At 38.5% G+C, this 17,638-nt stretch overlaps 1 protein-coding gene across 3 annotated transcripts in view; it reads left to right on the top strand.

Annotated features, from left to right (window-relative positions):
• The window catches only part of afap1 (actin filament associated protein 1), a 55,635-nt gene extending 42,142 nt beyond the window's left edge, over positions 1 to 13,493 (top strand). Inside the window, exons 9-18 of one of the 3 annotated variants that reach the window (XM_026329298.1) lie at positions 1,667 to 1,819; positions 2,141 to 2,352; positions 2,877 to 3,022; positions 3,353 to 3,467; positions 4,337 to 4,582; positions 7,402 to 7,531; positions 9,946 to 10,110; positions 10,290 to 10,480; positions 10,627 to 10,794; positions 11,355 to 13,493. In XM_026329298.1, the coding sequence (XP_026185083.1) occupies positions 1,667 to 1,819; positions 2,141 to 2,352; positions 2,877 to 3,022; positions 3,353 to 3,467; positions 4,337 to 4,582; positions 7,402 to 7,531; positions 9,946 to 10,110; positions 10,290 to 10,480; positions 10,627 to 10,794; positions 11,355 to 11,381 (1,553 nt within the window). In that variant the 3' untranslated portion in view covers positions 11,382 to 13,493. The remainder of the gene's footprint in view (positions 1 to 1,666; positions 1,820 to 2,140; positions 2,353 to 2,876; positions 3,023 to 3,352; positions 3,468 to 4,336; positions 4,583 to 7,401; positions 7,532 to 9,945; positions 10,111 to 10,289; positions 10,481 to 10,626; positions 10,795 to 11,354) is intronic. The other 2 variants (XM_026329289.1, XM_026329279.1) reach the window with 2 other exon arrangements.
• The last annotated feature ends 4,145 nt before the right edge of the window (positions 13,494 to 17,638 follow it).

Raw genomic sequence — 17,638 nt, forward strand, 5'->3', positions numbered from 1 at the left:
CTCAAACCAATATAAAAAAATGATATATCCTTTATTTCAATTACTGAATTAATCCCCAAGTAGGATGACATTTGAAATGCTGCAGTCAGGGCATTTTTAAAAGCTTCTTTCTAGGGCCCACTTACACCTCACAATTTGGTACTTTCAGCAGCATCAAATAGAGACTTGAGCTTTAAAATAAAACTGCTTTTAGGTTAAGTAATTACCTACGTAAGGGAGGAGAAATAGCATTGTCTTCTAATGCAGTTTTTTGGTGGGAACTCGAGTGCCAGTGTCCATGCTTTCTTCAATTAATACAAGGTTTATGGTACCAGTGGCATATTTTATGATATGTTTTGCAGGTTTTTATAAAGTTGAACTTCTTTGATACCATTTATTATTATCACAACAGATTTATCAGTGGAATAAATGTAATAAAGTCCCCAGAGTTCTCGTTCTTACTTTACTTGACTTAGTCCCCTTGTGCTTTAGTCGTTCCTTTATTTAGCCCTGAAACCCTCTTTTCAACTTAATCAGCCACATTCTTTCCATGGCTGGTAACAAAAAGAGCATATTTACTGGAATCAAATTTACCTGGTCAGTTTTTCTCCTCTTGTCTTTGGAAGGGAAAAATCTCATAATTCCTTCTTTTTAAAAAGCTTTGAATCGCTTTCACATCTGTGTCTGCTTTTCACCTCAGGCCTGTGTTGTGTGTGATGTGTGTTTGTATACTTGTATTTTCAAAAAAAAAAAACTGCAACTAAAATTGAGCGTGGACAGCTATTTAATTAAGGCAGTTGCCTTTGCAGTTGTCACATCATGCCAGGGATGAAGCAGTTTACAGAAAAAATGTTGAAACGGAAGAGAAGAAGAGTTTCTATCATTAGCATGTCAGTTTTTAACAGCTTATTTGTGCATCGTAGAGTTGTTTTTGCAAAACAGCTCGGGTGATTATGACCAGTGTGTGTGTAAGTGTGTTTCTCGAATCACTGCAAATACTCAAGTGTTAGTCGTCATGGTATGATGATATCAGTGAAGAGGAATGCTTTTCCCCGAGTTCTCCTCCACTGTATCTTTTGCATCAGTATCTGGCTTTTGCCCTCTTATGTGTTAAAGTCATGCTGTCACATCTTTTGACCATAGCTTTATTTCTTCACTCTTCTTCTGTCTTATCATTTTCGGTATTAATATCCAAACACAAGCAGAAACAATTTTCCTCATTTGTAGGGACTCAGTCATGGCCTTTTACTTGGCTTTAGGCCTCATTGCAGTAGAATGTAATTTCTCTCTTTTTCTCTTTGAATAGAAACTAGGCCATCTCAAATTGTCCCACTCAGACCAGTGGGAATGCTCGGATCGCAAACTGAGGCTAGATCACCAACAGATCTTTTGAACCCACAAGGGTCTGATTAAACTCAAAGCAACCAGTTCTAAAACTCATAGTTGTTTATACCATAGTATAAAGTTGCTCTTTTTCTTTCTCTTTTCTTTCTTACAGTATTGCAGAGGCATCCAAACATAATTGAATCAATACAAATGAGCACATAACATCTCCCTTGCTAATTCCTCATCTTTAGATAATGATACAACACGTTAGGTCAGCAAAAAGGTCATTGCTCAGTGGTTTACTAATTTCCCCTCTGTTTTAAGTAATCAACCCAATGCTTAATCTCCATCACTCTCTCAGGAAAAGGAAAGAAGAACTCTAAGTCAGAGCAGAAGACTGGAACAGTGGGGAAGGGTGCAGGGAAGAAAATCACTAAAATCATTGGGTTGGGTAAGAAGAAGCCATCCACAGATGAGCAGACATCATCAGCAGAAGAAGATGTACCCACATGTGGTAAGACAAAGAGATTAAAGTTATTATCGTAAATGGTTCAGTCACATTTTAATGATTTGCCTAAAAAAGCTGAATACTAATTGTGCTGTATAACTTCAGATGCTATTTTTGTGGCAGTTAGTTTGAAGTTGAAATGACTAGCTTGGAGATGTCTGTGGTTACTGTTGAAAACACCAAGTGCATTTTAATAATTCAGATCCAGAGCTCTGTTCAAAATTACAAAAATATTGGCTCCCATGAATCCCTCGTGCATGGGTGAAAATCTGTCTCCAAAAAAAAAAAAAGTAGTTCCATGCTGACATTATGTGTTTTAAATAACAGGCTATCTGAATGTGCTGTCCAATAACCGTTGGCGTGAGCGCTGGTGCCGCCTCAGAGACAACCAGCTGCTCCTTCATAAGGACCGGGATGACCTGAAGAGCCACATCGCCTCACTGCCCCTCCGAGGATGCGAGGTCAGCCCCGGCCTCGACCACAAACACCCATTTGCCTTCCGCCTTCTTCGTAATGGCCAAGAAGTGGCTGTTCTCGAGGTAAGATTTGAGTAAGGAGTTTTCAAATGTTTACTTTCCCATTATATTAATGAGGAGATGTGTATTCTTTACGTTACTCTAAAGCTCCATTCTCAAACATTAAATGAAGTAAGTGTGCCTGAAACTACATTAAAACACAGTCACACTGGGACAAGCCAAACACTGGTCATCATGTTTTCCTGTTTATTTATTTAGTTTTCTTTTCTTTATGCAGTCTGCACACTTTCCCCTGCCCCTTCTTTCATTTCTCCTCCCTGTGAAATCATATCATTACTAAGCATTTGATGGGTGATAACATCCAGAAGGTAAACATTTCCTACAACAAACCAAAATAGCCTTAAATTTCAGCAACTTGTATTACTGTGTAAATATTTTAGCTCATGATTTGCTAAAAGGTGCAAGAAGCAGCTGTGGATGTCATCAGTTTTCATTTAGGCAACAATTTCTGTAACAGCTATTCATATCACACTATATCTCATAAACTGTATGATTCAATTCCTGTAATGCTTTTTTTTCTCCTCCAGGCCTCCTCCTCTGAGGAATTGGGTCGTTGGTTGGGAGTTTTATTGGCTGAGACAGGCTCCACCACTGACCCAGCCACGCTCCATTATGACTATATTGATGTCGAGACCACTGCCAATGTCATCCAGCTGGCCAAGCAGTCCTTCTGGTGAGGGACACACTTTTTTCTGTTTGTTTTTTGTTTGGGTTTTTTTTTTTTTCTTTCTGGCCATTGCCTATTCATTCTTTGTTGTTTTATCCTTCTTTTGAGCTCCTGCTCCTGCTCTCTTGAGTTGATCATGCAGACAGTATATTCAGAATATTTTGAACATCATTCAGCCCTTACTGTAACCAAGGGCTTGACGTTATTGCTGCTAATGATCCATGTACAGAGCATATTTTATAGATTACTGGGTCAGTTTAAGTTATGACAATCTGAGGTTTTGGAATGACTTTATTAATTGACTTCTTAATGAATATTGATGTATTCTCCTTACAGTTTCACCAGTAAGCGTGCTGTTTCTCCAAACCCGTACCTAGACAACCCAGTCAATGGATATGCCTGCCCCACTGGAATGGCTCTGCACTATGACGATGTGCCCATTAATGGAACGGTAAAAACATGCTTGTTCTGTGCAAAGACACTTACACATAAAAACTAAGCTAAAGGAGCTCAGTACACAGATCTCCACCCATTCATCCATCAGCTATACCGCTTATCCTGAACAGGGGGTCGCCAACCAGCTTACAACACAATAGGCTATAACTATATAGTCACCATGAAGTCTCTTTAGTAGCTGTTTTGAAGTGTTTTAATCATATCACATGGTCTTCATCACTGAATTGAGTTTGCCCATTATGTTAAGATGTTTATTTAAAAGAGATGGAAAGCTGCAGAACAGCTACAAAAAGGCCTCTGTAGTGCACTTGTTTTTTTAGCTGTTGTTCGTAGGGCAAGGACTCAATTTCTTACAAATCCACTACCTTTAATCCCCTTTTGTTTTTCTAATGCCCCTGTCTGAAGAGTTTATATTTTTGCTCCTGCTAAAATTGTAAAAGTTTCAGCTCAATTTGGACTAGAAGAACAGTGGAGATGGGCAAGGTCGTAATTTGTGAAGTATTTGATTTTGCTATTCTAACATCTTTAACTCCAGGAAAACTCTGGTGATTTTAAAATGCCATCCCAGAAATTTGTGGAACTCACAAGAGTCAAGTACGACTCTGACGATCAGACTACAGGAAGCCACTGGAGAAATAAACAACTGGTTTCATTGTAGTAGTGTTAGTATTAGTAGTGGTGTCCCTCCCATGTTGAGTAAATTACATTACCTTTTGTAGTCTATGTGTCCTATGTGATGAAACTAATTCTGCATTGCTTGTCTCTATTGTCCTTGGATTTTCTTTCCTGTTATATATTGTCTCTTTTTCATGTCTTCCCTTCTCTCATCTTCTTTTCTTACTTGCATGACTGGTCTAACCCAAGGACCCAGAGGGACGCTATTCTAGTCCTAGCACAGTGGGGCTCCAGCTGAAAGAGGAAGTGCACTATGAGAATGCTGACCTCTATGAGAACATGCCCTCACCCAAGCTGGCCACTCGCTATCCTCCCAAGACTCCCTCTTCTTCTGCTTTCTCTTCCTCTACCTCTGCCAGTCACTACAAAACTCCTGTTTCTAAAATATCTTCTAAGTCCGTCACTGCTGATTCTAAAACTAAAGACACTACTCAGGTGACTAACACTCTTCTCCTTAACCTTTCCTTTTTCCTGTTCTACTGTTGGACATTCAAAATGTCAGTCTACAATTCACAACATTTTCTCTTTCTATAATTTTATTGGATCCTTTATGGTGTTTTCACTTTCACTTTGTCAAGGTCTGATTAGTCACATTAGAGATTTCTTACAGTAAGTCAGCAGTAACAGTTTGATATATGTAGGATCTTATTCCCTGATTAAGTAGACAGTAATATCAGCTGTCAGAATCTGCTTCCTCTGTTGTAATAACCATACATGATGTAAGAACAATGAAACTCAGACAACCTACCTGTGGTGTGAAAATAAATAACATAAGGAGGCAGCTCAGGTGATGGAAGGAGGACAGTAAACCGCATTGGCATAATTACAGTTACCCCGGTCCCAGGCCTGGGATCAAAATTGACCTTCCAGATTTAGTAAAAAAGAACAAACTATATATCAAATGAAAGCATAAAGTCTCACGATTCAAATGGTATAAAGCAATTTAGGATTGAATTATCACAGCGACTAGTTTCTTAATGTTAATATAATGTTTAACAACAAAGTAACCATATAACCAATAGGAATTACCTTTGAAATCCCACCAGGAGAAGGGGGATTAAACGGCCCCCACCGCTACAGTAAGTTTCCGTGACAACGGTGGGCATGCAGTGGAGGAAGCTAGTGGGTGAAGGGGAGTCATATTTCATATTTTACAGCGTGAAATAATAAACTGGAAAGCCTTTCCTTTAAACGACACCAAGGTCATCAATATAACCCTTAAAATGTTAAGACAACAGCTAGTTTAATTTGGGTATGTGTTGTTTGGTCGTCTGCAGAAAAAGGGGCGGGGTGACTAAGAGGGACAAAGTCAATCAATGTATGCCTGAATGAGTATGATTGGGTATTACCAGCTTCACAGCTGGGAATAAGACAGCCATTGTAATGCATACTGTGGATGACTGGAGCCAATCGGCCAATACAAATGCAACTTTAGTTCTCTGCCTTAACTAACACTTTATTTAAAAGCTTTACAATACTTTATATCCCCAGCCCCAACATTTGGAGGGAGTGGAGGCAGTACACCTCATCTGAAACACAGACTGCCTCTGTTAATGTCAGAACGAAGTATTTCTCTTTTGTGACATAAAATACATTTTTAGTGAAAACATGCAGTGATGGCAAATCCCACAGCAATGGTCCTGAGGCCAGACCATCATGTAGTAGCTAAATTATTAACAACATGGGTCAGGAACAGTCTAAATGAGCTCAGCATATTAACATTATTGATCTGTCTCACTGTACACCCACTTGAACTGATTGATATTTCTTATTTCTTTCTTATTTGTTACAAAGCAACACTTTGCACACTAAGTACAAGTAAGCTATTAGTAAGCCACTGAGACATTACAGCTATAATGTCAACAAGACCATGTTATTTGCATCAGTGACTCTCATAATCTGGTTTTAAACAAATGTGGAAGTTAACACCTCTGCTAACATTTTCTTGGGGAAACTGACATATTTGTATATCCCATAGGGATACATCCCATACTGTCACTGCTGTGCATCCCTTCAAATGAATGGTACATTTCCTGATTTACATGCGATGAGAACAAGTGTAAGAGGGAGAAGCCTGGCTAAGGGAAAGAGGAAGCTCTATTTATTTTTCCTGCAGGGGCATGCTTTGACTCACTAGATGAGGTGTTGATGTTGGCCACACACTGCCCTCCTCTCTTGAATTGTGTTCCCCATCTGGTGTAGTTCTTACTAATTTAATTAAACCATGACTGGGCCCAAAATCATTCCCATGTCCAGGCATTGGAAATGTTCACCCTGTGCATCAGCTCCAGTTAGAGCTTCTCCAATCAAGCTGTTTACAGCTGATCCTAATCACTGATTAAATATATGGTACACATTAACATACATTAACATTTGTGAATTATTCTGAAAGACTACCTTCAGAACCATCTTATAAAAGCCACAGTTTTGTGTGTAGTGTATTATTAGTATTTTATAGAATATCTATAGTACTATATGTATATATGTACTGTGCACACATGCTTGTGTGGTTGTAACACATCATATTTCCTGCCTCTCTTTTACAATAAACATCTATGTGTGCAATTTCTATTTTACAGCCCTACTCTAAGTGCCACCCTGCTTGCATGGCCACATAAGTCACCATATGGTGTTGTTTGGAGCCCTGCCTTTTTCCTGCCACACTTTTGATGTGTGCAGTGTGTGGCGGGCCCAAAGGGTGTTAACATCACCATCATGACCACAAAGTGCCACTGCACTAAAAGAAGTAGATTTTCATCTAACAAGGTGTACAGACTGTAGACGGCACTGCTGGCCTGTGAAATCATAGTGAAGTAAAACGATAGGAGCACCATGCACTAATCCCTGTTGCTTGGATGACAACAAAGTCTTTAGATTTTCCTGACAAACTCACTGCCATATCTTTGTTTACAGTCAGATCAGGTTATTGTTTCTCATAATATTGAAGACTGTTTAAAATTCTACAATTACATGGCTTTCTTATACAGTATAATTCCCCTTATATCACTTAACTGACAGCAGTAACCCAATTCTGTTATTTCCCTCAGTGTGATTGCTGATTTGGCATACAGCTCATTGTTTAGGTTTTGCTTAAATTAAGTTGTTCCGCGCAAATTCCATCTTTCCAAAGCTCTTATGTCCTAATGCCCTACAAATCTGTAGGTGTTTATCAGAACAGATCTACACATATGCAGTAATAATTTCTCTGAGATTTATTTAGAAAAATATTTTAAAAGGTTTCTTACCTTGTTCAGCTGAAGGGAAAGAAGGGAACAGTGACCAGTGGGATGTCTTCAAAACCAAAGGCAGAACCAAAGAATCAGTCCAAGAAGAATGGAGCCAGTGGGACAAATGGAACAGCATCTCTAAAACGTAACGCATCTAGTAAGTAGCAATGAAAATATATCTTCAAGTCAGCATTATTTTTTAGGGAGCTTCAGTACTGATATCTGATAAGTTGATCATACTTGCACTGTAAATGCCAGGAAAACCTTTTTATAATTTTTAATCATATGAAATTCAAATATCTTTAATATGTACAGTAGTCCACCTCTTCTTGTCAATTGTTGTGCTTTAAGCATAGAGCCGACAGTGTGTCTGGCTCCCCAGTACCAGCCTCACCACGAATGATTGCTTTCTATCAAAACTTCCACAGCAATTTGGAAAATGCAGTCCAAATTGCAAGTCCAAATGTCCAAATTACAGTTGGTTTGAGTAGGGGGAGTAAATAACTCAGAATCCTAAAACTTATCCTACCCTCAATCCATGTGTTGCATGCAGACCAGACTTGAACCTCCTGCCAACCTTGTGTTCCAGACGTGATAGCAGAAGCAGGGCCTAGATCATTGGGAGAGGGTGAAAAGTGGTCATGTTAATCCTTGTGGTTCACAATAGTATTTTTTGCCTAATGTATGAACGACGAGGGTTGTAACCACTTGTGAAGCTCATCTTTCCTGCAAATGTCAGAATGAAAATACCAAATATGTGTCATGCTGGATTTAGAATATGCCACACTTCTCATATTTCCAGTGTCAAAGTGAATTGAATTTGAAAATGCCAGTGGTAGTTTGAGTGACTGATGCCTCATGAGAAATGTTCATATGCACACACACAGATATTCACCATTGTGGATGGTTACCCACACTGCATTTTCCAGTAAGACATAGTTGGTATAATTAATAACTGCTTGAGGCTGTGGCTGTGAGTTCAGTAGGTTTCTGGGCAGCTCAGGTCTCACTGCTGTCCCAATAATAACACCAATGACCCTTTTCTGTTTTTTCTCCTTCATATGTTGGTTAGTGGTCTTGTTGTCATAGAAAATCTTTTACTAATAGATTTCCTGGACAGCACACTCAGGGGCACTTAGGGGTTGTGGTGTGAATTAATCACAGCTGTCACTGGGTGAGAGGCAGAGTACACCCTGGACAGATTACCAGTCTATCACAGGGCAGACACACAGAGAAAGTACAAACACTCACAACTGCACTCAACAGTTAACCTAAACCCAAGCTACATGTGTTGGTTCTAACTAAGTATTGTTATTACATATTTGGAGTGCAGCTGAAGGTCTACCTGAATAGTTGAAATATTTTCTTGGCTCATTAAAAAAGACAGGAGATTCCTATGACCAATTCTGTAAAATGTTCATTAGATTTCCTACTAAAAGTATAATTCAAATTTATTGCAACTTTGGCAACAGAAGGCAACAAGTTTTTTTTTACACCTACATAAACAATTGGACAATTTATCAAGATTATTTAGCACTGTCTTTAGAGGAAAACTAGAGTGATGCGATTTGTCATTGCACATAGGACCACAAGTTCACAAAGAAACTACAGTAATTCAAAGGTAAACCAAGACCAAACCAAGTCATTGTTTGATGAATGTTTACAGATGGAAGTGTCGTGGCTACATCGCTCCAGTAAGGTATACAGGGCAAGACACACAGTCCTCAGACGATCACAAAAGTTATACACGCATCACAGTTTGTTGACACTTTCTGGTTTAGTTTTGAACTACTGTACTTACAGCAGTTTCTTCACAATCAAATATTACACTATGAAATTTCTTTACATTTTACTGTACATGTGGCTTTTTGTTTTATAGTATAATTGCAGTTTGATACTGTATGTTTTCAGTTTTTAAACCATGAAAACAATATTTAATTCTCTAGAGTTCACAGCAAAGTAATTTTAGTCAGCTGAACATGATTTTTTTTTTATTATTTAAGAGATTCACTAAAACTTCTCAGACATGGCTACATGGTTAAACACAGCACTTCTGGGTTCCCACGTTAACACAGCATTTCCACTGCATCCTTTAAATGAATAGCTGCATCTAATTCAGAGTAGAGTGGGTGATCCTTGTCTTTTTTATATTTTTTAACCAGGCAAAGCACTTTAAGGTTAGCAACATCTGTTTTACCTACCTGGACTAGATCACCAGTTTCAGATAGGACAATACCACAGCTCACACTAAAGTAAACAATACTGAAAACCAGGTCATACTGTATAGCAAAGGAGCTAATGAGTTAAGAGCAAAGACCTTTAGTAAAACAGTCATTCACCACAGTGCTTTCAGTAGCCTTGGGCTGTCTAGAGCAGGAGCGGTTGTATGAGCTGTTATGTCAGCAGTGAGTGGTTATAAGATATACTGTATTAATCCCTGAAGGAAAATTCAAGGTATGATTTTGACACTGGCATTTGTAACAGAAACAGGATGAATACCCAGCCATTACAGTATATTAGGAATTCTTCGCCTTGTACCCAGCTTCTCCACACCAAGACTTTGTTCTACAGGTGCGGAGCAATGCAAGTACGGGAAGAATCGCGTGGAGGCCGATGCCAAACGACTCCAGACCAAGGAGGAAGAACTGATGAAGAAGAAGGAGGAGATCAGGAACCATCTGACCCAGCTAAAAAAGGAGAGGAGAGACCTGCGCACAGCTGTGGAGGCTGCTGCTGGTAAGAGTCTCCCTGTTCAATATGTCCTCTTCATCAAAGACTTATGTCTGAAATTTAAACTTTGGGAAAAGGTTTTGGCTCTGGAAAAACCTCTTCACTCATTATCTCACTATTATCATTATCTCATTATCTCTATATACAAGTTTATTAAAATGATATTTCTTGTCTTCACACATTAGGCAAACGTTCACACACGTCCCTGTCAGAACGACTGAAGAAGGTAGAGGAGGATTGCAGGCAGAAGGAAGAGGAGCGGGTGAACCTGGAGCTGGAGTTGACAGAGGTGAAGGAGAGCCTGAAGAAGGCCCTAAGCGGAGGGGTTACCCTGGGCCTCACCATTGAACCTAAAGCTGGCTCCTCCCGACTCCAGGTTAGTATAGTAGTAGTATAATAATAGTAATAGTAGTATACTGTACATGTTCATTTGTCATGCTTTAACTTGAAATTCCCAACAGACACCCACTCACTGTGTGCCATCATTAGCCCTCTAATTCTTTTCCCTGTCTGTCTGTGTAGTCTCCAACAATGTTGCGACGGACCCAGGAGTCTTCTCCCTTCTCCAGCTGTGATACCAGTGACACAGAGTCCTGTTCCCTGCCCGTCAACAGTGCTTCACTGCTCCGTCGGCAGCAGGTTGGACAGAAGGCCTCACCAGTCCGGGGACATGTCCTCAGGAAGGCCAAGGTCAGACACTTGGGCAGGTGCAACGGTAGTAGATGTGTGGATGGAGTCATGGGACTTGGACTGAGTCAAAACTGAAGCATTGGTCAAATAACTTTAGACTTGACATAGTCAAATAAATAAAGTTTTGAAAAGTATCAGTGTAGCTCACAAGATGAATGTATGGGAGCCATCATATTAGGAGTGGGGAAGAGGAATATTTTATATTTAGACAGGGAGAGCAGAAAGTAGAGGTCAAATCCTTCTTTTTTATTTCATTTGTAAATAGAGAGGTCATGTTGATAGTTTAAAAATTCAGTTGAAGTAGTCTTTCTTGAATTATTCTGTCAGCCTTGAGGCCAGATATGAACTGAAAATGTTTATGAAACTCATCATTTTGCTTTATTAGATTTTCTTTTACTTGATGAAAGACTCTAATGCATGTACAGATGCTCCAAATCAGGATGTTTGTACTTTATCTGAAAAACTACTACTGGTGATGAAATATCAGTGACAGTATCAAAATCAAATACATGCAAATACTCAGTAGTATGCAACCTAATTTGTTGCTCTGTGTTTTTCAGGAATGGGAGCAGAAGAACGGCACATAATCCACTCAGCCCCTCACATCAGTCTTACATCTTCTTTTTCTGTTGAAGAAATAGTGTATATATTTATTTAAAACTGTCAATACAGTCAACATGAGTGTTGAGGAGGACACAAACAGCATGCACATGAACCAAAACAAGTGGCTGGTTTTAGTATAGTGTAAGTACTACAACATACAGACATAGCAACCTTTTTAAACTTTTATACTATTGAGCATGCTTAGTGTACTAAGTTGTGTTATCCGCTGTACTTCCTTGTCAAGCAACCACCACTCTTTTTTTTTTCCCACTCAAAATCTATTCCTGCAGTTTGGGTGCAGAAAGGTCAAAGGTCAAAACCAAGTATTTATTTGTAAATGTTTAAAGGAAATACTAGCTGCCCTTTGTTTATTTATGTTTATATATTTAAAGTTTTTTTATAGAATTTGTGGACGCATTCCCATTTCCTACCCAATTAATGGTTCACATTCATGGGTGTCAGCATCAGCGAACAAAGTGCACCTTTAAGGGTAACACACACCAGCTAAGTAACAAAACAGCTCTTCTCCAAGGGATATTTGAAGAAGCAGAATTATTCATCCAAAGGCAGATACTGAGAGAGAGATGCTGACCTCTTGACCTGCTTCATTTATGCGAGCAGTTTAGTTGCAGGAAATTCATTAATTTAGAGCAAAATCACAAACTCAAGCTGTAATAGTGAAGAGGGCATAAAAATGGCATAAACTGATCTGACTTGTGATTGGCTCAGTGTGAAGACATTTTTACACACTAAACGTGACAAGCCTTGATTTAAAAGCATAGTTATGACTGTTTTATAGGTCTTATATCTTGCTATATGTCCTAACCCTACCCACATCATTTCATGTCCCTGAGCTGTGTGCGGTTTGAACGTATACATGTGGGGAATGATAACTCCCATATTTATTGTGTTTTTATTTTTCTGGCACCTTGTGCACAAACCCCTACAGATACTTTACTGTGTGTGTTTTTTGAAGGTCTTCCAAAAATAGCACAGTGGAGTATTCAATTCCAGTTTTAGAGAAGATACATATTCCTTTGAAAGAAGCAAATAAGTCATCCATTTGTAGGCGCCACTAGTCACTCAGTGCAGCATTAAACCTCTGCTCTTTCAGAGTAATGTGCTTCTGTAAATATTCCCTGTGATGATGGATGGCTGTCATAGGCTGCAGGAGGATTCCAGCAGGGTGGGAGTTAGAGTTAGTGTCAGGCTCAGGCACGGCTTCCCCTTAGATTTGGCCTTTGTTGTTAAAAACCTTCACCAGTGTGGCTGTCTTTAGTCCCTTCTCCAAGAGCATCAGTCCAGCTCCTGTAGTCACGCCACTGGTAGCCCTGTGATCTGTGTGTGAGTGTGTGTGTGCATGCGTGTGTTTTTGTGTGTGTGTGTTACCATGTCTCCAAGGCACATTCCAAACCCATCAACTATACACTGACTGAAATAGGGACAATTGCTGTAAACTGTAATTGCTGTGTGTTCTGTTAAATTAAGACTGTGACTTTTTCTGACTGCTACACACACACAAACACATATACACACACACATTCATCAACCATCACATCTGATGGTGCTTGTTTGATAATGGCTTTACGGTTCTCTACCTAGACCTTGCTGCCATGTATATACTGCCGATTATACAAGGTGTTTTATTGGCATTGTTGACAGAAGCAGCATTAGCATGTATTTGCTAGGTTTGGAAAATCAATGACACTTACAGCACATACAGCTGCTCCTCTTGTCAATATTTTCCTGCTTTCAGATGAAAAGCCCGTGGGTCTGTGGCTACAGCGTATTTAGCATGTTATCTTGAAGGCGGGCGTGTTGGGCACTTAAACCTTCAAGTATTTAGGTCTTTTTGATTCCCTGTTAGCTCAGCATGGCTTATAACTGAGTAGGATGTCTGATGTCAGTAAATGTGAACCTGCTGTATGTAGCTTGGCATTGTGGGAAAGGGTGGGGCATGGGGAGGAGTTACAGTTTTATGCGCCAGTGTTTGTTTTTGCACCTTATACCTTTTCTACTCTGTTGTATATCTCAGACCGTCTCCACCTCGGTGACAGACATGCCTGTACATAAATTAATAAACCTCCTGACAAACAGTTCTCTGTGGCTTTCTGCTTTGTTGGCAGGATTGGTAAGAACATTCATCATTTCAAAAAACGTTTCATTAAAAAATGTTTCATGTTTTCATTCTCCGCTCTGTTGGCTTAAAAGCTTTAAAGAGAAGGCCAGACTGAGGTTCTCCTTAAGGAAACATTTAGATTTGAACATCAATTTAAGATGTAATATGTTCACATTGAAACCAGTGGATATTATGATGCGATGAAGTAAACATATGGATGGGGTAGGGCCTATGTCAGTCACTTATGTTGTAAAATGCTCCATATCCATGTTTTTGCCAATGAAACACCTCTGAAACACAAAGTGAAGCAGGTGTGGAATTTTCCCTGATTTTTGTTATAAAAGTAGCATTTCCCTCTATTGTCCATAGAGCGGCAGGGTCTTACTAGGAGTCTTGTATCTTTTAGGTGAGTGAATACTTCATGTTTAACAGTGCCTATCAGTGTATAATACTGCAATACCACAAAGGTGTATGATAAGGTAGGGTCCACCTTACAAGTTCAAAGATACTGACAATTCAGATTTGTGTTTCTTTCAGGGTGGCTCCACATCCCTTCTGTACCGCTACTACTATGTTAGTGTATCTTTAACTTAGACCGATGCATTTAAATACTCCAGACAGAAAAACACAAACCTGGGCAACACTGAAGAAATGAAACAACTCATTATCACACTTTCATCTGCTGGTAACAGTTCTACAGTCTGGATTGGTCTGCACACTACTCTCTGCATCTTGGACCTACTGCAAAATGACTTTTTGAAGTGGGAGAACCAAACAAACAAATAAAAAATGAACCTTTCTTATTGTATTTGTCTGGAAACGTTTCAAACAAGAATATCCATATGTTCTGATGGTGAGGACACAGCAAAGCATTTTCTTGTTATTTTGAATGTCAGTATTTATAAAGTCAATCTATTGCACATCTATATTTTGTCCAAAAACAATGTTTTCTAATCCTAGTGCACGGACACAGGTGGTTGTTATTAATGAGACAATGGATTGGTTCAAAGGTTGGAGATACTGCAATGAGAACTTCACAGACACAAGCAACATAAGGTACCGGTCACCAAGCAGCACATGGTACAGTCTATGGGACAGCCTATGGTATGTTAATGTACAGAACTTGATTCCAAATGGAACTTGTGTATACGTCGGCTATTTCGGACAACCTGTCATGCAGTGGTCTGATCTCAGCCGCTCCTCATTCAGATACTGGGATGACTCTCAAAAAACAGTTACAAAAACATAGTCCTGTACTTAGGATGGGCAGTGCTGCAGATTTCCAGAGTTTAGGTAAATGGAAGTTATTGCTCTGGGAAATGAAATTACCTCATTGTCTGCTATGGCATCACTTGAGTGAAAGAAGAGAATGCTGTCCCAGCCGCCCATGAAGAAGGATTTTGACACAACAGTGTTTGTGGTTCTGTGATGCTCATTTATTTATTCTACACTACACTGAGCCAGTGAATAACAAGAGTTGTTCTGACATCTATGATTAGATGAATGTTTCAATTAGCTGCCATTTGTTTTTGCCAGATCCAGGACAGGCTGAAGGAAAAAGAAGTGAGTGGAGTCACTGTGAACTGGAGAGAACAGCCTGAAAGTTTTCCACAAAGGGGAAAACTAATATTTCCCATGGTTAAAGTTAACATTTACTCAATTACATAGTTCATTCCATTGTAAAAGTCATGTAATTGTGTATGTGTTGATTGTATGAACACATGCTGTGCTTCAAGCTGTGTGATAGCTGAGCTGTTGAAATCCCTGTGTGAAATAAAGTGCAGCAGCGCCCTCTTGTGTTTGACATGGAGTCATCCTTATTGGCCAGTGTCTGCTCATTGAGAGAGAAATATTTCCACTGCTTCCCACGACATGATGTTGTTTTATAGTGTAATGCTGGTAATGAACTTCAAGTTGAGCACATTTATCATTATTATTATTATTGAACAAAACTTTGTGGCTGCTCAACACAAAAACATTGATGGATTTGCTTTATATATTTTCACAGATTGTTTATCTCATTGAAGAATGAGTTGCTATTACTTTTGGGAATTAAATTTTATTTTATTGATTTTATAATAATTTCTAAAGAGAATTTAAATAGGTGAAAATTTTCTGTATGTATGCTGACAATGTGAAGTATGAGATTTAAGTTAATCAAGGCTTATTGTGCCATTTTCATAAAATCCTGATGCTTTCTAGTATGTTCAGACTATTTCTACTGAAGGTAATTTGGCTGTAGGACGAACAGATTGTAAAAACATATCAGTTTTATGAGCTACATAGTCTGAAAACAGCAGGGAAGGGTCATAAACATCTGAAATACAGTTTGGGGGCTTGACAGCTGCCTAGTTCTCCTGCCCTGCACTCAGCTGCTGGTTCAAGCACAAAAGGAGGTTTGTCAGTAAAATTCTTGGTAAAGAGGGCACACCTTCATATTTGCATGCAATAATGACAGCAGTGTTCTTTCACAGTCTGGTCATATTATAGTGACATTGTTAAGCATATATTCTGTACTTATATAATGATTATTTATATATATTTATTATTTATGATATATATTTATTTATTTAAAGTAGTAGGAATCCTATTCCTTTACACAGTCTGAACCTGATTGGCCCAGACCTGTCATATTAACTCTAATAACAATTATTATTCATTGTAATATTGTGATTATAATTACATATCTTCTCAATTATGACTTACAAGTATCTCAATTATATATAATTATGTGAATATCAAGTTTGGTTGCAGTGCCAGATCTTGTCTAAGGTGAAACTCAAATGAGCCACAGTGTTTAGTGTTTAGTGCTTCATCTCCACTTTAAATCAATCACAGTGGTTCTTCTTTTCATATCACTGGGCTTCATGATGTAACATCGTTATGTAGTTGACGTGGTTCAAAAAGTTTTAAAAAATATTTTTTTACAGTTTGCCACCGTGCCTGAAAACATCACGCTTTTTTTGGTTTGTTTTTGTTTTTATCAACCCCACTGCCTTCATATTTAGTGCTGCCTGGAAGAACATTTTCATAAAGTCAACACGATTTGCATTAACCATGTGTGCCGCCTGATATTAGTATATACCTTCATATACAGTATGTACAGTGACAGCATCATCATGATGAAGATCTTGCTGGTTGTTTTTTATCTCTCAGGTCAGTGAAATCTCTTATATTGTGGATATAGAATAATATAATATAGAATGATATAGAATAATACTAACATAATACATATCCCACTGGTTTTATCCTCACAAAATCAATGGTTAGTTTAAGGAAATACTGTTAAACAACTGAGCAGTTGGTTGCTAATGAAGGTGTCAGGGCTAAAAGGTCACAGGATAAATGTGGGGGATTGTGAGATGATTAATGTGAGAGGAAATAAGATAAAATGGTGGTAGACAAGTTTCTCTTGTGCTTCTTTTCTCTAATCCCTTCAGTCTGTAAAACCTTGGCTAAAACTTTGTATTTATGGAACTGCTAACAACTTATAGACACATTTTTTAAAAAGGCCTTTTTGTTAAGACACATATGATGGAACCACTGCCTAACCATTATCAATGTATTGTTACATTTTAATATGTGTGTTAATGCGAATTTTGCTATTTATACTTGTCAATTTCATGTACTGGAATGAAATGGATATTTTCCATTGAAATCTTCTAAAGTACAAATGTAAAATGGTAGAATATTAGAATACTCGTTATTTTGCATCCTTAGGTATTCTTGAAGTCATACATGTTTGGCCAGGATGATTTTTCCCAGTGTGAAACCAGTATAAAACCAGTGTTTCCACAGTGTACAATTCCAACCCTGTCTCATAGAAATTGTTTACAAGAAACTAAACTGCAACAGAAATGACATTTTTCTTAGCTTATTTAAGTTAATAAGGAACATATATAAACTGAGACAATCCAATAACACTGTACTCCGACAAAACACTACATTACCACAATTTTGCAGCACCAATATATGATTGAATATCTTAGCTTGTATGCTTGAATTATTTATCCAACCAAAAAACACCAGTTTGATCCACTTGTACACCTGTAACGTGTAAAAGGACAGATGATCTTTAACAAATAAAATGCTGGTTCCTCTCACAGGCTGGAACATCCCCAC

Source organism: Mastacembelus armatus, chromosome 18, assembly GCF_900324485.2.
Source record: "Mastacembelus armatus chromosome 18, fMasArm1.2, whole genome shotgun sequence".
In the NCBI taxonomy this organism is placed as follows: domain Eukaryota; kingdom Metazoa; phylum Chordata; class Actinopteri; order Synbranchiformes; family Mastacembelidae; genus Mastacembelus; species Mastacembelus armatus.